This window comes from Centroberyx affinis, unplaced genomic scaffold (genome assembly GCF_046629955.1).
Source record: "Centroberyx affinis isolate AG114_WGS23_722 - 3 ecotype Tasmania unplaced genomic scaffold, CSIRO-AGI_Caff_v1 ptg002073l_1, whole genome shotgun sequence".
NCBI classification, from domain to species: Eukaryota; Metazoa; Chordata; class Actinopteri; order Beryciformes; family Berycidae; genus Centroberyx; species Centroberyx affinis.
Window position 1 is genome coordinate 35882 of NW_027280403.1, and position 20738 is coordinate 56619.

The 20738-nt window shown below is 44.3% G+C and overlaps 1 protein-coding gene across 3 annotated transcripts in view; it reads right to left on the bottom strand.

Moving 5' to 3' along the window:
- The window catches only part of atg16l1 (ATG16 autophagy related 16-like 1 (S. cerevisiae)), a 39225-nt gene extending 18684 nt beyond the window's left edge, over positions 1 to 20541 (bottom strand). Inside the window, exons 1-11 of one of the 3 annotated variants that reach the window (XM_071531395.1) lie at positions 20376 to 20541; positions 19239 to 19350; positions 14793 to 14886; positions 13811 to 13916; positions 8955 to 9028; positions 7867 to 7936; positions 6767 to 6948; positions 5170 to 5235; positions 4095 to 4181; positions 3421 to 3480; positions 3246 to 3290 (exon numbers count right to left, since the gene is read on the bottom strand). In XM_071531395.1, the coding sequence (XP_071387496.1) occupies positions 3246 to 3290; positions 3421 to 3480; positions 4095 to 4181; positions 5170 to 5235; positions 6767 to 6948; positions 7867 to 7936; positions 8955 to 9028; positions 13811 to 13916; positions 14793 to 14886; positions 19239 to 19344 (890 nt within the window). In that variant the 5' untranslated portion in view covers positions 19345 to 19350; positions 20376 to 20541. The remainder of the gene's footprint in view (positions 1 to 3245; positions 3291 to 3420; positions 3481 to 4094; positions 4182 to 5169; positions 5236 to 6766; positions 6949 to 7866; positions 7937 to 8954; positions 9029 to 13810; positions 13917 to 14792; positions 14887 to 19238; positions 19351 to 20375) is intronic. The other 2 variants (XM_071531396.1, XM_071531397.1) reach the window with 2 other exon arrangements.
- Positions 20542 to 20738: the final 197 nt, after the last annotated feature.

Sequence of the window (20738 nt, forward strand, 5' to 3'; positions counted from 1 at the left end):
GAGCCTCCTACTTAAAACCCTTCAAGTCGGTTTTGAGCTAGTAAATTCTACTTGGAGACTCGGTTTGGGTCATGGATCCAGTTTCTCCAATGTCCTGCGATAACTATTTAATTATTTACATTTGTATATATTGTAGTATGATGCACATATTTGTACATATTTCTTATTTCTCTTATTTCTATATTATTGTTATATATTGTAGTATAATGCACATATTTTACATATTCATTTTTCTTATAAATTTCTCTATGCTTATATACATTTCTCTTCTAGAATGTGAGCAACTGCAACGTAACCCGATTTCCCCTCGGGGATCAATAAAGTATTTCTGATTCTGATTCCGATTCTGACCTAAAATCTGACGTCACCAACAAGGAAATACCTGTTGGTCAAGTGTGTGTGTGATAGAGTCATGTCAAATAAAATTAACACACGATTTTACCGCACAAGTGTTATATCTTGAAATGCCGAGACGGAACACTTGATTCATTTTTCTTGTGTTTGTTTTACCAAAGATTCTCTATACACACAAGATGACGCATTACAAGCTGCACCAATGGTATGAAGTGGTATACACTTCCTGTCTCCCATCCTATTATTGGTAGAGGTAAGTGGGCTTACAAGTAAATGTCAGAATTTATATGCATCTAGGTTATATTCGCATAATGTATTTATATTTTCTTTTGCTAACATTAGATATTTATACAGCTAACAGCCATATTTAGCATTACAAAAATTAGTTAGCTGGGGCGTTCTCGAACGTTAGGGTTAGTTAGTGTGTACAGAGCATCTTTGGTGAATCCAGACCGACGGGAAATATGATGATGTTGCCAGATCTGGTGAGAGTGTGTTGCTGAGACAGAGACCGGTCTCCAACAAAGTGAATTTTGTCCTGATTTCCTCCGTCTGAAAAACGCCATTTTAGTGTCAGAATGTTGGGAAGATATGTGGCTTGTGAAAAATGGGTCCGGTATTTACTTCGGTGACTATGGGGCGAAAGAATCGGTCATAATCTTTGCTCACGTTCACTTCTCCCATTGTGAGTGAACAGACTCAGGACCTGCCGCCAGTCTCCTGAAGGGGGCGGGGCAGAGGAGAAACCATGTGACACAGAGACAGGAAATGACTCGCAGTTGCACCGTCTCGTTTCCAATCCGTCTCTGGTTTTACTATAAAAACCAAAACGTATCAGTTTTAATTGATCCGGGTCGTTGCCCTTAGACATCAAGTCACTCTAACCATAACGCCTCCTGGTGTCGCATGTTGATGTTCTTTGGTACATCTAAGGCTGGGCACACACTACAGAACCTTTAGGCCAAGAAGAGCCACAACTTGGTCTTTGTGACCAATTTCCAAGATCGTAATAGTCGGCGTTTGTCCACGGACGTCGTACAGATGATCTTTGGGTGTCTGAGGCTTCAGGACTTTAATCTCTCGTCTTGGGAACACCACGACTGCTGCCAACATGTTGGATTTTTACGAGTTTGAACCAATGTGTATTTCCATGATAACATTATCATAGCTGTACAGCAGCCACATTAACCGTCCGGTGACGAATTTAAATTTGACTCCCAACTCGACCCGCTCCAGTTCTGTCTTCACCCGATGATTAGAATTAGAATAATTTATCAAACAAGCTGAGTGCAACATTCAACACAGATTTGACCTGAGCCCCTAATTACAAGCGGACCAATTATAATCTTGAAAGAAGGCAGTTCAGTGTCTACCCTGAAATATTTTCTATGGTGGTGCAGTGCGTCATCCAACAAGAGACTCACCATGGGGTCCCAATCACAACATTTCATTTAAAAGTGAATATAAAGCATTGAGGGAATGGGTAGTCCACTTCTCCACAGTAAGACATATTCTGTGATCTAATCTATCAACACCACCGGTTTGTGTCGAGGGGTTTCACCAATAAATCTTCCCTTCAATGGGTGTTCCCTGCCAGAGTGTCACACTTGAGGTTGACGATATGATATGCAGACAACTGATGGGAAATATTGCCTTCAGCAGGGGAGGAGCCTGTCAAACACTGGGCTATAAAAAGCAACAGCATCATGAGAAAATGTTTCATCTACTGTGCTTAAAGGGGGTGAAACACAGCAACTCCTTGGGCAACTTCATGGACACCGGTGTCCATGAAGTTGCCTCTGTTGGGGCTTTAACCACACAGGAACGATGCCCATCTACAGGCTTGTAAACAGGTTATTGTTTAGTATTAAGATTATTGCCAAGAATAATCGCAAACCCGAGTCAGCGGAAGTCTGTTCATTCCCCACAGAGCCGAGTGACGAGGGAAACTCTGCTGACGGACGCTCGGCGAGCCTGTCAGGCGAGACGCTGTCAGCCAATCAGGGGAGGGGCAGCTCTCACAGCGGTTGTGCTTCTTGAAGGAAGTCTTTTCTTTCACGTGTTTCCAAAAGCATGTCGTAACCCACGCAGTTCGTGAAATCTTTAGTTAATTCAAGATATCCTCGCACTTTTGAGTTTTGAACTCCAGTGGTTCTCAACCTTTTTCATATCAAGGACCCCTAATTCAGTCCACATAAGGGCCACGGACACCCCCATTTGATGAGATTTTGTCTCTCGGACCCAAATCTGAGAATATTTTTATTGTCAGATATGATTTTGTCCAGAATTCCATGACTATCTGTACTAGAGGTAGAGAGATAACAGAAACTATGATCAGAACAGTCATTCTAAAATGACAAAATAATGAAGTTTAACAATTCATCAATTTGCTGGGGACCCCTTGGAATGCCCTCAAGGACCCCCGGTGGTCCCCAGACCCCACGTTGAGAACCACTGCTTTATACAGCATTTCACAGAATGAACATGACTGTATTATTACATGTTAAAGAATAACACCAAACCCAAATCTGTGTAAAGCCTGACATCTTAAAGTAAAAAACATGCTACTGAAATTGCCATCTGCTATTGGCTGATCTTTGGTGATGTCACCTGTTACAGAGTACAACAGGTGTTGTGAAGTCTCTCTTCAAGACATGCTTTTGGAAACACTCGCCAAATTTCCACAACATATCTTTAAAAAATGTCAGAGCCTCTGGCCCCGCCCACAGTCTGTCAGAGCCTCTGGCCCCACCCACAGTCTGTCAGAGCCTCTGGCCCCGCCCACAGTCTGTCAGAGCCTCTGGCCCCGCCCACAGTCTGTCAGAGCAGAGCGACCCGCGGACCAGACGGCTGCAGTGTGAACGCACAGACAGACACACAGGGTCCTTCACCTGGAGTGTGGTGGGAGGAGTCCAGGCTGAACACACTCAGACACGCTGCAGACAGACAGATGGGCAGATAGACAGGTCGTCAATCACAACATGGACACGCCCACTTTGACAGCCCAGACCCACAACAGGAACCCAGAGACGCCCACAGACGAGAAGCCATTTTAAACCCACATACCCAAATATGTTGGAGATGGAGTCCAGGAGCCCGCCAGGGGGAGGCTGGGATATTCGCTTACTGGAGGAAAAAAACCCAAATAAAATTTTAAAAAACCCCGAAACATCCACTTTAATCCATCAAGAAAAACATCACTCTATGGAAAAGCAACAACCACATAAAGAGACTCTTAATGCAAAAGACAAAAGGGCAAAGAAACATTTCATATGGAGTTGTTTCTGGTTCAGCAGGCATTTCAACCAGACCAGACTCCAAACACTGGATGGGGTTTAACAATTTGGGTAAATCCTTTTTCCATAACTATTTTTTTTAAATAATTTTTCTAATCTGACAAGGCAGGTTGGACTAAAGTCTAGATGCTTCAGCTGGAAAGGGTAAAAGTTTAATTCATGTGAAAGAAGCAACTGTAAAGTGTTGAAAAAACTGACCAGTAAATGTCACACTTCAATATTCATCTCTATGGAAAAATACAGAATAAAACATGAATAACTTTAAAAGTATAAAGAGCATCAAGAGGTTGAGCACACCTTCACATCTCCTAATATTAAAACTGAAGTTTGTAGCTGATAGAACTAGTTCAGAGTCTGAAGTTGTGGAGAGATTAAACAGTAAATAGCAGTAAGATGTTAGTTTTCTGTGTGGTTCTGGTCCAGGCAGATAAACAGCAGTCTGACCTGGGGGTTCTGCTGAGCGGTCGGTTCGGGGAAACCTCTCCGGCTCCCTTCCCAGCATCCTCCGCCAGAACCTCGATGTCGTCGTCCCTGAGGAGAACAGCAGGTGGAGAACACGGTTCAGTTCCCGGTGGAGGTGTGAGCGCACCGGACAGATCCTGCTTGATCCTGCTTAATTCTGGTTTTCTGGAAAGCCGGTCGGCTCTGCGGGAGCCAACCAGCGACCGGAGTCTTAATGTAAACATCCAGGAAAGGAAAGCAGCTGCTGGAACGTCGGGTTTCCTGCCGCTGGACAAACGTTTCCTCCCCTGGTCCTCACCCTCACAGACAACAAATCAAACCACAGATACACTTTCCACCAAAGATACCACTCAGTTTATACACATTTCCTGTCCAATCAGCTTCTTCTGTCCTGTGATGTCATGCAAACGGTGAAACAACGAATCCAACAGCAGCGGCCATTTTGGCTCGTTGGACGGTGTGTTTGCATCAGCTGCTGTGGCCAGAGGATGGAGAAGTTTCCTACTCAAGTACAGTACTGTGCAAAAGTCTTAGACATATGTCAAAGAAATCCATAAAGCCAAGATGCTTTCAAAACTAATGAAATGAAGTTTCTGCATATCAAAAATTTACAATAAACAGCAGTCTACTGACACACTAATAAAGAAAGCAAATAAACATCTAAGACTTCTAAGAAATGTATATTAAAAATCTAGGGTGCCTAAGACTTTTGCACAGTACTGTATGTTCAGAAGGGAGAAAGAGCAGAATGAGCAGGAGGAGCAGGAGGAGCAGGAGGAGCAGGAGGAGGAGGAGCAGGAGGAGCAGGAGGAGGAGGAGGAGCAGGAGGAGCAGGAGGAGCAGGAGGAGCAGGAGGAGCAGGATAAGCAGGAGGAGCAGGAGGAGCAGGAGGAGCAGAATGAGCAGGAGGAGCAGAATGAGCAGGAGGAGCAGGAGGAGCAGGAGGAGCAGGAGGAGCAGGATAAGCAGGAGGAGCAGGAGGAGCAGAATGAGCAGGAGGAGCAGAATGAGCAGGAGGAGCAGGATAAGCAGGAGGAGCAGGAGGAGCTGTACTCACGGGTCGATGGGCAGAGGCTCCTTGGCTGCGTCAGCAAGCTCCTTCTGCAGCTTGGCCTGTCTGCGCCTGGAAGAGACACCAGAGACCAGACTGTCTCACTGCAGGAGGACTGTCTCACTGCAGCAGGAGGTCTGTCTCACTGCAGCAGGACTGTCTCACTGCAGCAGGACTGTCTCACTGCAGCAGGACCGTCTCACTGCAGCAGGACCGTCTCACTGCAGCAGGACCGTCTCACTGCAGCAGGACTGTCTCACTGCAGCAGGACCGTCTCACTGCAGCAGGACTGACAGGAGACAGTCTGCTCCAGTACCACCAGGACTAACTCCTGTACGTTTACTGGCCTTGGAGAAAAGAATGAATGTGATGAACTTTCTAGTCAGTCTGAAGAATGACGGAAATCCAGCATCTCTGCTACTGGAATCCTCCTCAATACGTTTACATGGAGCCTTTTATTCCACTAATTATCAGAGTAGAAGCCCGATCAGAATAAAAATGCCTCAGTCAGAATAATCTGGCTCATTCTGTTAGAGGAGCGGTGTAAAGCTTTCATAATGCGTTCGATGGGTCAAATTTTGTTCTGATCACTTTCTCTGGCTGGAACATCTGAACTCTTCCTGCACGCGCTCGCCTGTTTGATGTGAGCGACGTTCTGGTTTTTTTCCTGGGAGAATTTGGATCTCTGCACTGAGTCGTATGTTGTGATGGAAGAGCTGCTTCATCAGAAAGAACAGCAGTAAAGCTCCATCTAAAAAACATAAGTCCATGTTAGAGAGCTGGATTCTGTATTTTGCGCATGTCAGTAACTTTTATTCTGATTCCAGACTGTGGAGCATGTGGACTCACACCATGTGATCCTTTTTTCTTTGCGGGGGAATCTTCAATCAGAATGAAGAAACGGCTCCTGTAACCACAGCTACCTTTGTTTTTACCTGATTTAACCTAGGGCTGGGCAATATATCAATATTATATCGATATCGTGATATGAGACTAGATATCGTCTTAGATTTTGGATATGGTAATATGGTGATATGGCATAAGTGTTTTTTCCTGGTTTTAAAGGCTGCATTACAGTAAAGTGATGTCATTTTCTGAACTTACCAGACTGTTCTAGCTGTTCTATTATTTGCCTTTACCCACTTAGTCATTATATCCACATTACTGATGATTATTTATCAAAAATATCAGTGTGAATATTTTGTGAAAGCACCAATAGTCATCCCTACAATATTGTCGCAATATCGATATCGAGGTATTTGATCAAAAATATTGTGATATTTGATTTTGTTCATATCACCCAGCCCTACTTACAACTGAACATTTAGCCCACTTTGTAGAAAATACCGAGATATATATTGTGTATCGCCATTCAGCCTAAAAATACACAGATATGATTTTTGGTCCATATCGCCCAGCCCTACTTTAACCTTTGTTTACCTGTAGACTAGATATATTTGGGCTTACAGAGTCTCAGCAGCTCTACAGTGCCTGCTGTCCTCGGTCTCATCCCCCGAGGTGTTTCTAGACCTTCTAAGCCATGATCTCCTACCAGCAGCCTGCAGAGAGGTTTGGTCCTACGCGGTCTCAGGTGGATCTGTACCTGCAGTCCTTCTCGTTCTCTGCGTTCAGCCGGTTGGCCTCCTGAGCCTTCTCGGCCATCCAGCGGGACACCAGCTCCTGGTTGTCCTCCGTGGTCCTCCTCAGCTTCTCCTCCAGAGCGCTGAAGGTGATCTGCAGGGCGTCGTACTCGTCCTTCAGCGTCTGATTGGCTCGCTCCAGGTCCTGCGGGGGACAGGGAGCGGGATTTAACGGGAAATACCGGAGCGGAGAGACCGGGAGCGAAAGACACCGACGAAACATCCGACTGATCATCTGACAGAATACTGCAACTGAAACTGCAATTCATATCACCACAAGTTGTGATCATTTTTATAACTTTCAAATAGTTTAAAGAAAAGTGATTAGTTAAAAAACAAGATGTGATTGTGCAGATTTACTGAGTTTGAGTCTGATGAAGGTTTTGAGTCTAAACCCTTTGTTTGCAGTCAATTTCTTCAGAGAGTTTGGTCCAGACTGTGAGAAATTGCATAAGTTCATATTGTGGTGATATAAATCGCAGTTTAAGTCCCAACTGCAATATTCTGTCAAATAATCATCATAATAATCATATAATTCTATTTTTTGTCAATATCTTTCAGCCCAACAACAAAGTCTGACTGCAGAATTCTGTTTATTTCTGAGCCACAAATCTTTCTAGCGATGCCATTTGCTGCTAAGCAAGTTCTCCATCTAAATTATATTACTGTCACTTTGTAAAGACATTTTTAAATTGTTGTTTACATTCTAGCAGCCAATGGCATCGCTAGAAAGAAAACCTGCAGACTGTCGGACCTCGACGGTACATGCTAGGAACCACTGCTCCAGGTGACTCTGATCCAGTCATTTATTTACCACCTGCAGCCCCATGCCGACCTGTGTGGGGGTCTGGGACCTCAGTGAGCCTGCAGGCAGCAGAGGGTCTGGGACCTCAGTGAGCCTGCAGGCAGCAGAGGGTCTGGGACCTCAGACCCTCTGGGCAGCAGAGGGTCTGGTACCTCAGTGAGCCTGCAGGCAGCAGAGGGTCTGGGACCTCAGTGAGCCTCCAGGCAGCAGAGGGTCTGGGACCTCAGTGAGCCTACTAACATGTTAGCTGGTTCCTACCTGCAGGAAGCTCCTCAGCTCCCGACAGTCTCCCTCCAGGCTGGAGATCTGCTGCTGGTACTCCAACATCCTGAGACACGGCAAGACCAGAACACTTCAGATCCATCTCTACACACATCATTTACCTTCCTGTGCCTGTAGACCTGCTGCTGGTACTCCAGCACCCTGACACACAGTGCTGTGACCATGTTTGTCCAACCCCTTCAGATTCTGCACAATTTGTTGGGCTACAAAAATCATTTTAAAAAGAAATAATACTTTTGTTGTCTGACACCTATACAATGTTTCCCATTACACATAAAGTAATGAGAAGATTCTATATATTATTATGAAGTTAGAAAATTCAAATAAACGAATAAGGTGTGCAAAATTAAGTTCACCAGTTGAGATAAATAAAGTCACTGACAAGATCTGATCCACATTTCATATCTGGTGCTGCTCAGATCATATTCAGGTTGCAGCTTTAGTTTTGAACATCATTTCTCATTCAAAAATTGTAGTTCTGTCTTTTCAGCCAGGAGCTGCTAACAGGTTCTCAGCAGAGTCTCAGTGGACTTCAGGGTGCAGGATGGACTCAGTCTGAGGACACAGGACTATAGTGTGGAATGTGAGCTTCACTGGTCTGGATGGAACCGGGCTCCAGGTCTTCAAGATTCACAGAAATCAATAAATCATCAGGCTCTGCTCACTGGATCTGAAAACACACAGCTGCACTTCACTGGAGTTCATCTTCTCAGATACTGGACAGGACAAACTCCAGTGAAGTCCATCCATATGCATTTTAATGGATTCATTTTATGTCTTTATTATTTGAAGAACTGGACCCAGTTCCCAACCCATAAGTCAAATTAATTTTCCATTACAGGGACTGTGATGCTGTTGGATGCAGTTCCACTGATAAAGTGTTTTTTTTTCCATTATAGACACTTGTATGTATTTTATTGTATGTATTGTATTTTTAAACTATAAAAAAAAATGAATGGTCATACAGTACAATAAAAGTAACCAAAACATGCTGAAGTGAACAATGTAAAAACTGTGTGTGTGTGTGTGTGTGTGTGTGTGTGTGTGTGTGTGTGTGTACTGACTTGGCCTCGTTGCTCTGGATCTCCTTGTCTTTCTGTTGGATCTGGTTGTTCAGTTCAATCACACTCTGGGCCAGCTGACACAAAAACACAACACACACACACACACACACACACACACACACACACAGAGAGTCAGCCTGCAGCTCACACCACAAACACTACCTGATGGTCGACTACAGGACTTCTCTGTCTTCAGTGACCTAAACAAAACATCCTGCTGTATTATTTTAACTCCAAAAGTGACTAAAACAGACTAAAATTAACTCTTGATAGTGATAAAATGCACTCATATAAACAACTTAACTTAAACTGTTAAAATGAGTATGAGTGCAGCTCTGACTCTGTACAGACTGAGGCTGGGGAACACACTGCAGCACGGGCTACTGAGCCGCCATCTGGGTAACATGGTATGTTGAAAAGTACTAAAAAATAAATACAATAAAAAAAATGCAGTCATACTATCTAGGAAGATGAAAGAAGCATCGAGTCACATGAGATTTAAAGTAGTGAAGGACAGAACCAACTAACAAACACACAGCGGACAAATCCAACACACTGTTAGATATGAAATTTCATTTTTAGCTCCAATGTGATTTCATGAAACTTCCCTTTCACAGGAAACTCAAAAAACTGCACTAAAACACTGGAAACATCTCTCCCTCCTTTTAAAACTGTAGTGTATTTTAGATGTTTCTTATATTAATCATTATGTCCTGCTGCCAGATTTTTAATGTCAATGGGATCCACCTGGTTAAATAAAACTAGATAAAATAAATAGATAAAATAAAAAATACAATAAAACTGTGTGGCATTAACCACCGGTACTTTCATTAAAAAGAAAGACAGAAAAGCTGTCAGTAGCACAGTGACAGGGCAGAAAGCTGTCTCATGTCAGACACATGTCTCCTCATGAGTGCCTGCTGCAGCTGAAGAGGTCATCAAGTTAATGAGACGCAAAACAAAATGCAGTAAAGTAACTTGCCAATAACTGCAAGTCAGAGACTAACAATCCTGATCAGACTGTTCTCAGTACCAGAGCAAACTGAAGTTGGAAGTCAGTTGTCCCAGACAGACTGACACAGGTCAACAGACAAGGAGAAGTACATACCACAACATCTAAAGACGTAAACCAGCACACAGCAGGGTCGTCTAAACCAGGTCACCAGGCTGAGTCTCCACTGACCACCATGAACCAAACCCTCTGAGGTCCCACCAGGACCAGGACCAGCTGGACCGGGAGCAGCTGAGTCAGGCTCTCTAACCCTCACAGAGGAGAAGCTCAGTTCTCTGTTTAGACCTCAGACCGCTTCTCACATCAAGTCCAGTCGTCTCTCTTCCTCCACAGCAGGTTCAGTCTGATGCAGACTTCGGTCCTGCCTGGTTAACGAGCCACACCTGGCTGTTAACGAGCCACAGCTCGTTAACAGCCAGGTGTGGCTCGTTAACAGCCAGGAGCAGGACCACAGTCCAGACAGACTCTGAACTGAAGAACCCTGATGTAGATCAGGGGCCGTATTCACAAAACATTTTATCTTACCACTAGGAGGATTCCCAAATAGCACTAAAAGTTCCTAGCTAAGAGTTTCCTCTTAAAACCTTTTCACGAAGCTGCTGAGACCAACTTTTACTAAGGAATGGGGAGAAATCTTAAGCTAAGAGAAAGGGCGGGTTGACCTCGTTGCTATGGATGATGTCGTGTTTCATGACACAGTGATTGGCTGATAGGGGATGGGTCTCTGTCAGTGAAGTCATCATAGACATACTGTAGGAGGTATCATGTTGCCATATTCAAATAAAGATTTTAAAATAAAAATGTAGGCCAAGTGTCACTGATTTAACACGAAACAAAGAATAATATACTGACTAGTCAAGTATATGTGCAGCTGATTGTCAGCCTCTTACATGTCTGGCAGCTCGTTAGCAGATATTCATATAAGCAGCCTTTTAATTATCAGACTGGAATAACCATGTCTGATAGTAAGACGTGTGACGCTGCATTGTGAAAACAAAAACAAAAACCAAACTGGATGCAAGAAGAGCTTTTACTTCTTGCCCAACTTGTGCGAGAAAAAGGAAAGACATTATGAAAGAGATGGGATAACTTCAAAAACCAAAAAAGAAGCGTGGGAAAATATATGCTTGCAAATGTGTTCTTGCAGTCCCAGGCGAGGATCAGAACACCCTCGCGATTAAGGTGATACCTTTTTAAAAGCTCAGTATCACTAAATGTTTCTAAAATGTTGACCGGATTACGAGGCGGATTGCCAGCAGCAGCCATTTTAGGATTGTTTGTGGTTTGGTCTTAGAGTCCTCTTGACTACCTAACAGATTTAGGAGCTGGTTTTAGCACTAAAAGCTTTGTGAAATACTCTTAGACCAAAAATGTAGGAGTCCTAAAATTAGGACTGACACGCCCATTATTTTTAGGAGTTTCTCCTAAATCAGCAAGCTGGGAGCTACTTTTAGCCTCAAGATGTTTTGTGGATACGGCCCCAGGTTGTTAAACCCGGTGGCATGGAGGCCGATTAGTGCACTCCTATTGGCTGAGATACTGAACAGAGGTAGAAGAGAACCAGACCAATCCAGGCAGGCTGAGGTTCACGTTCTCTCTTGCAAGATGTGATTTAGCTTATAATGCTTTTCTGTCCTTGTGCAACATGTTCTGTGTTTAAAACACACAGCTGCTGGAAGGAGGATTCTTGTTCTAAAATATACAAGCAACACCACCGGCTGCCTTCTGCACCTGATTTTAGCAGCTGACTCCGCCCACGCCAGGCCTGACCGCCCCGGCATGAAGAACTCCAGTTAAAAACAGCTCAGTGATGCATCTGGTCTTCCTGCCCACACTCAGGTAAAGATAACTGCCCAAGAGGGACGGGGCAACACAGCAAAATACAGAAATGTGACAAATTTCTCAACCAGGAAAACTCTCGCCCTCTTCTTCTTCCGTATGCCATCACTATCGCTCTTTCCACCTATACGCACTGAATGAGTGTTCCCGCCCCTTTTCTGGAGGTTGTTGAAAGGCATTCTGGGAAACTTAGTAAATCACTAACTGCAGTAGAAGTAGACGAGGCAGGCTGAGGGAAAGTGGGTTCACAGTAAAAAAAAAAAAGACAGTAAATTTCAACTCTTCATCACTAAATAACTGCTGGATGTGGATCAGAGGGGTTTTTCCCTTTAAGAGTTATTTTTCAGGGAGTTCCACCTGATGAGACAGACTACAGTGACAGCTGATGAAGAGGATTCGAACCCCTGACATCGACACGCCATGCCGCTGAACCCGCATGGTGACCAAACCCTGGCCACATGACGACACTGGGGCCGGGCAGAGTTTAGCTTCAGCACACAGCAGGGTGGAATGGGGAAACACATGACAGAATAGAAAGAATAGGAGCGTTGTTTCCAAAAAAATCTGAAATATTGAGGAAAACAACAAGGATCTCATTCCAAAATGAAGGAAAAAATGTGAAAATCATCAGCAAATAGTTGAGCAGTAAGAGACAGTCCATCTGTCTGGCAAGATAACCACCAACTTCCTGAAATGAGTCTGATCTGATGTCAGCAGTCTCTCTGTGGGTGAGAGCCACTGCTATTTCTCTATAGTGAACATTCAAGACGTTTTTTTAAAAGGAAACTCCACAGTTGAGAAATCCCATCCTGCTGTTCTGTAACTGACCCAGCATCAGCTTCACCTCGTCAGTCCGTCTCTGCTTTTATCTCCAGGACTGGAAAAGGTCAGAAAATGAACTGATGAAGAAAACACACTGAGAGCCGGTGATCCCTGATGCTCCCCCCCCCCCCCTCGTCCTCTGACTGAATCTCTCACACATTTCACCCAAAACTTAAACTACAGAAACTTTTCGCAGCGACAAAAGAGGAAATGAGGCAACCGAGGTTCAACATGGCCGACGGCTCTCTGATCAGAGGAAATGAACGGACTCTATGGAGGAGGGAGACCAGACTAGTACAGACTAGGGCTGAACGATTTTGAAAAAATATCAAATTGCGATTATTTTGACTGATACTGCAATTGCGATATGATTCGCGATATTAGAGGGAATGATCATTTTTACATCATTATTCTCATTTTCATTGAAAAACGTATTAAAATGATTACGGTGTGATTTTTGCGGGGATCTGTACCAAACAAAGATGTTTTCTTCAGTCTGTAGAATATGATGTGTAGGCCAGGACATCTCTGCAGCACCACAATATTTACTTTAAAATAATATTTTGACACATTTCACCTTTAACAAATATTGCACCTCCTGCTATTTGAAAATTGCAGCAGGCCATGTTGTGATTTCGATAAAATTTCGATTAATAGTTCAGCCCTAGTACAGACTGGTTTCTATAGAGCAGTGGTTCTCAACGTGGGGTCCGGGGACCACCAGGGGGCCTTGCAAAGTGGTGAATAGTTAAACATCATCGTTATTTAATTTACAATAAGTTAACGCAATTAGAGAATGTAGAATAATGACTATTCTCATAGTTTCTCTGTTATCTCTATACAATACAGACAGTCATGGGATTCTGGACAAAATCATATCTGACAATAAAAATATTCTCAGATTTGGGTCCGAGAGATAAAATTTCATCAAATGGGAGTCCGTGGCCCTAATGTGGACTAGATTAGGGTGCTTGATATGAAAAAGGTTGAGAACCACTGCTACAGAGGACAGACCAGTCCAGACTGGTTTGAACCCACTGTAAAACACCGAGGGGTCTGATGACTGATGCTTCCAGATTCTCCCACCGAGCAGGAGGCCGATTTATACGTTAAGACGGACACTGTATGTGCAGCTCTCCTCCTCGTCTGACGGGACAGGTCAGTGACATCACATGCGACTGACCTCTCCTCGTTTCTTGTGCAGCTCCGTCAGCTCCTCCTGGTGTTTGATTCTCATCTGAGCCATCTCCTGCTGCAGGGCGTCGCTCCGGCTGGAGTCCGCCCCCGAGCTGCCACACACACACACACACACACACACACACACACACACACAGGTTACCATGACGACAGGAAGTTGACACACACCGATTACCTCGTGATAACAGGAACTAAGGCTCTGTGTGCATCAGGTAGGTCAGAGTGGGACTGATGAGCAGAGGCTGTTCAAACAGATCTGAACAGTAGAGAGGAAACGTCATCCAAAACAAAATCAATATCTGATCATCAGTCAATACGTCAAATCTAGAGGATCCAGACTGTAAACATGATCTCATTACACCAGTTTCTTGTCTTCCACCCTGTTTTCTCTGAGCAGGTTCCGCCTTTTTCCTCCAGTGATGAAAGTCTCATTCAGGAATAAAACTTCTCAGTTTTAAAAGCCCCTGATATAGGAATTTAGCTTTTCCTTTATTCATATCCATATCTGATCAAAGATGTTCATTTTGTTTGAGTGGTTAAATTTAAAGTTATTTCATTTTCAAACCTCCGTCCTTTTCTCCAGTCAGTTTCAGTCTAACTCCAGGAAACGCATCACAGCTGGACTCGCCCCTGATTGGCTCTCCTCACTAAAGAATGAAACTGAAATCCGCCCAATCAGGGTCCAGTCTGCAGCATTTGAACTGAAAGCCTCCACTCAGCAGCGACTCCTCTAATTCAAATGAGGTAAACCTGCTGTGGGCCAATCAGGAGCCAGGATTGTGACGACTCAGTCTTCACATTCAACTCAACTGTGAACTAAACTACATTCATCTGCAGAACACCATGAAGAACTTGATTCTGATGCTGAGACAGAGGAGATTTGAACTGAATCATGTGGATCTCAGGTCTGAAGTGATCCGGTCTCTGTGATCCCAGCAGAACGACCCGTCTCTCTGTGAGCGTCTCACCTGGTCTCGTGTCCTCTCTGCACGTCATATTTCTCCGTCTGGTATCTCTCTGACAGAACGGCCTGCAGGTCCGACTTCTCCAGCAGGCGGTTATCTGAAAACACACACACACACACACACACACACACACACACACACACACACACACACACACACACACACACACACACACACACAGTCTATATTAGACTAGTCTGGAAAAACTTGAACGTCCTCATTGAGGCAATTTGTTTAGCAGCTTAAAGGAATAGTTCACCCAAAAATGAAAATGTTGTTATCTACTCACGCTGATGTCAGTGAGAACACCGGCCAACACAGTGAGTTAGTTAGTGCTGCTCCATGTCAGCCTTCTCCAAAAGAACCAAACTGAACACAAACTGGTTCTTTCAAGATCCAAAAAGGTAAAAAATGACCATAAAATGACTCCAAACAGCAGAATCCAAGAGTTCTGAAACCAAACGACTGCACTGTGGGTCCAGAAGTCCAGTTTTTAATACCTCAATATCTAAATCAAATCACATTAATTTATAAAGCACATTTCGTTAAAAAATGTTAAAAAATTAAAAATGCAAAGTGCTTTACAGATAGAAAAGGAAAACAATAAAAATGGTCGTCCGACAGCGATCTGGAGGAAGAGTCCTGCTGCTCGTCAGCTCCTACTTTCACAGACTGAACACAACTCATTATGTATTCAAGAACTTTTCAGTCAGGAATAACAAAATGGACCCAGAAAACAAAAGTAGGTTTTTTTTTGGCGACTGTTTTAGAAGCCAAGTGCTGCAGAGTTCCTTCATGCTCCAACAGCAGGATGAAGAGCAGAATATCCCCATCAGTTTTGTAACTGATATTTTAATAAAAGTTTATTGGCTAAAAGTTGTTATGCATGTCCTTGCAGTTAAAGGATAAGGCTGGTGTTTTTTATTTTTGTTATTTTCATAGGATTTGTTGACGGTAAGAAATGCATTAAAACAACATAAAACACCAGCCTCATCCTTTAAAGAAAGGGTGAGAATGTTGCATCTTGGGTACGTAAAATTCTACTTTCCCATTAGCAATCAACACTTTATGGTTCAGGTGCGCTCTACCCATGATTGCAATATTTCCAACATGCAGCAGCAGTGCTGGCTGGCTGCAGAACAGCTGTAAATACACTCTGCGATAATGAGGTGAAAATGGACTTTTGGACCCACAGTGCAGTCCAACGATTCTGCTGTTTGGAGAAAGTTTAAGGTCTTTTTTTTTTTTTTTTTTTACCTTTTTGGAACTCCAAAGCACCAGCTCCTGTTGACTTTAGTTCTCTGGAGAAGGCTGACTGCTGTGTGTCATGTGGACAAACACACAGAACAACACACAGAGCTGGTGTTTCAGTGTCATGAGGGTGGATAAGGACTTAAGCTGAATCCAGATGTCCACGCTCAGGTCTTGTGGACTGAGCCCTCGTGGACTTCAGTCGCACCGTGACGAGTTCACTGTCCTCAGGTCTGTGAGGGCCGGACTGCATGAGCTGTGTGAGCCGCTGACAGACAGGACTCAAGTAGGCCTGGGCAATATATCAATATTTTATCGATATCGTGATATGAGACTAGATATCGTCTTAGATTTTGGATATGGTAATATGGTGATATGGCATAAGTGTCTTTTCCTGGTTTTAAAGGCTGCATTACAGTAAAGTGATGTCATTTCCTGAACTTACCAGACTGTTCTAGCTGTTCTATTATTTGCCTTTACCCACTTAGTCATTATATCCACATCACTGATGATTATTTATCAAAAATCTCATTGTGTAAATATTTTGTGTCCATATCGCCCAGCCCTACTTACACCTGAACATTTAGCCACTTCATAGAAAATACAGAGATATATATCGTGTATCGGCATTCAGCCTAAAAATACAGAGATATGATTTTTGGTCCATATCGCCCAGCCCAAGTCTGTTTCACTCGTTGCCGTGGAAACGTTCGAAGCAACAGTCTAGCGTCACCTTCAGTCAGGCACACGGTGACCGCTCGTGTCACGATGAGGTTGAATAATATTATATTATTATTTCTTATTATTTATTTAACGTTTTAATAAAGTCATTGTTTCACACATTCATAATAAGTTCTTTTTGTTTTTTTGTTCGGCAATTGGAAAAACTACAGCGTCACGTCCGTACTGCAGTGAATTGTGGGTAAATAAATCAGTGAAGTCTGCGCCCCCAAGCGGACTCTCTGGAAGTCTGCAGGTCAGTTCATTCAACATTCATCACATGGGAGACGTGGACTGACCCTCAGGGGACACGCTCATGATGGAGGACAGACAGACCACACAGCTCACTCTCTAATGCTGCATCACATTTAAGTGAAACATATCCAGTGGAATCATGTAGAGCAGGAGCGTCCCGCTGGCTCAGTGGACCATGTGGACACATGCCCCCCCCCCCGTCCTGTCTGTCGTCTCTGTCCTGTCTTTCCCCTCTGTCCCGTCTGTCTCCTCTGTCCTGTCTTTCCCCTCTGTCCCGTCTGTCCCCTCTGTCCCGTCTTTCCTCTCTGTCCTGTCTGTCCCCTCTGTCCCGTCTGTCTCCTCTGTCCTGTCTTTCCCCTCTGTCCCCTCTGTCCCGTCTTTCCTCCCTGTCCTGTCTGTCCCCTCTGTCCCATCTTTCCTCTCTGTCCCGTCTTTCCTCTCTGTCCCCTCTGTCCTGTCTGTCCCCTCTGTCGTCTCTGTCCTGTCTGTCCCCTCTCTGTTGTCTCTGTCCTGTCTGTCGTCTCTGTCCTGTCTGTCCCGTCTTTCCTCTCTGTCCCCTCTGTCCTGTCTGTCCCGTCTTTCCTCTCTGTCCTGTCTGTCCCCTCTGTCCCGTCTTTCCTCTCTGTCCTGTCTGTCCCCTCTGTCCCGTCTTTCCTCTCTGTCCTGTCTGTCCCCTCTGTCCCGTCTTTCCTCTCTGTCCTGTCTGTCCCCTCTGTCCTCTCTGTCCCCTCTGTCTCTACTTTCAACTGTCAAATAAAGGTGAAAATGTCCAAAAACATATCTTTAAACAAAAAAAAATCATTTAAAAGAAATACAATTAATGATTAAGATAAAAACAAGCAGGCTGAGCTGAGTTCAGCAGCCAGACAGCTGAGTCTGCAGCAGTGAGTGTGTCCGCCTGCAGCAGCTGACTCACAGCCAGCTGATCCAGAACCAGCTGATCTGGACAGCGGGACGGTCTGGGCAGCCAGGATCTATCAGATCTGGATCCGGAGCTCTGCCGGCAGCCTCCGCGCTCAGGAGCGGCGTTCCTCCTGAAGGCCGCCGCACAGTTACCATGGAAACAGGTTTGGGCAGGTCGGCGCGGACAGAGGGAAAACACAAAGCGCCTCACCGGCTTCAGCCTCCACAGTGAACTGGCTCACCGGGCCGCCACTGTAACCGTCTGCTATTGGTCTGAAATATCACATGACCGGGCAGGGCTGGACGATATGGTTGAAATCAATATCACGATAATCGTAAGGATTTTTGGTGATATCTGGAGTGATGTCAAACTAAACCCAAATTTTCACATAATATTCCGACCATACTTCATTTTGTCTGAGTTTCTAAATAAAGTTAGCTTGTTCTCATCAGTTCAGAGCAGAATTCTGCGTCTCGATATCCCAAAATCACCATATCATCACAATATAATCCCACTGAAAAAATTATATTATTGTCACTTTGTAATGACATTTTTAGATTGTTGTTTACATTCTAGCAGCCAATGGCATGGCTGGAAAGATCTGAGTCTCAGAAATAAACAGAAATCTGCACAGTCAGACATCGTATCCTGGGTGTATTGATCCTGAACCTCACACCAGGTATCCAGTCGTATTGTGTTTGTTAAGCCTGGAAATTTGACCACTGTGTTTTTTTAACTTTATATTTTTTCAGCCTTGTTGTAAATACACCGCCGCCTGAAGGAAGCACTAAGCAGGTGGAGAGAAATGCAGACCTGTGGCCCGGCTCATCCCAGCACCTGTACTGCCTGCTGTTAACAGGCAGGTTGGTGGTTCCAGGTTGTGAAACACCAGAAAAATACAGAAAACTTCAAATCATAAGGAACCTGATGAGCATGTTAGTTGGCAGCTTTAACTGATCAGATATATCCCCTAAATTATGGAATTCTCTTCCTCCCACCATCCGATTCTCCCCCACTATTGAAGTCTTCAAGAGTCTTAAAACACACTTCTGCTCACTAGCTTTTCACTGTGCCTAACTTGGCTTAACTACCTCATGTATTCCCCCTGAAGTCTCTATAGCCACTTTGGGCTCTGTGTGACCATGTGCCTTTACTGTTATTATTATTATTTATCATCACTCTGATTTTTCTCCTCTATTATTGTGTTTGTTCTTCTTTTGTTTTTATTTTTCCTCTGTGTGTGTTGTAAAGCACTTTGGATCAACTGTGTTGTGTGTAAAGTGCTATATAAATAAAGTTGACAGTTGAGATATACGAACATTGGTGGATGATCTCCTCAAAAGCGTGCCGCTGGACTCTGTCTCTGTGTTTCAGCTGCTCTGCGATGTGTCTCTTCCATGTGCACTCCACCCGCCGCTCCGCCATGGCCACCTAACACACACACACACACACACACACACACACACACACACACACACACACAACTCAGTCAGAACACATGGCAACACTATCACCAGACCCGAATTTCATAGCATGCAAAAAAATAATCATACATCTTTTTTTTACCACACAAAAATGAACATCATCATCTACTTCTCAGTCTCATTCTAAAACGTTCTATGTCAAACAGGTGGAAGCTGAGTAACTTCACGCCAGATTCCATTGAAGATCTGTCAGTTTACTGGGAGATAACGCTGGCATACCTGGGAGAACAAAACTTCGGAGTTTTAAGGAATCTGCGGGGCCTAGGTGTAAATTCGGCTTACGTCTGATCCGTCCAGCGGCACATATTTCTGTTATATTTAACCCTTTAGAGCTGATCGCAACGCCCACCACAATGTGTTTTTGTGTAGGAAGGCTGAACTTTATTAAAACAGGAACTGCCTGGTGTGTTGGATGTATGCCGAATTTAGCACAGGAGCCAAACGATCCAGAATAGGAAAAGGTTTTACAAGGTATATAACACACAGTCGTGTTTTACAGCGTGTTTACGTTTACCGAGAAGCGACGAAACGTTAAAGCACCAGATTTTTAAAAGGGCGTTTGTCGTGCTGTTCCCTCCTCGCACGGGAGAAGGTGAAGTACCGGGGCGGTTAGCCAACTTCACATCTCTGAACTGCCTAACGTTACTGTCGGTCAGTAGCTAGCTGCCCCCTCAGTTAGCAGATGCTGCTGAAGGAAAGCATAACAAGCAGGAAGGCATCCAGCCACGCAGCAACCCGGCGCGGCATCTGCTGAATTTTACAAATTAGAACCGTTACAAGCTAGAAAACACGCAAGCGCGCTGATACTGGAACTGCTGTGCGGTATTTGCGAGCCGATTAGCAGCCAATCCCGGAGCAGACAAACATAAACACCCGTGACTTGACATGTAACGCTGGTTAGCTTAGCATGCTAACTTAGCTCCTAGCTTGAGACGTTCGCAGCGCCCGAAGCGGAGAAAAGCGCCAACTCACACCATCTAACTGCGTCCGGGCCGCGGGCTGCTTCGGTGCGGGACACGCTGCCGACCGCACTGTCGTTATCTCGCAGTGTTTGGTCTTCAGTAATCCAATTCAACTGGCTAGCCAACATCTGCTTCTTCGGTTGTCTCGTTCGACTTCATGTCCATTTTGGCTCCGACAGCAGACTTCCTGGAGTGTCGCAGGAAAATGACGTCAGATCTAAATTGAAGGGTGGGGTTGGCAGACAGTTCTGTATGAAGCGAGGAGGTTTTATGGCATCAAACTCATGTAATGTTACTTCAGAATAACCGAAACCAGGAACTGTACACATATTTTTACAAGTTTTGGACGAATGGGAAAATGTTTTTGAATAAC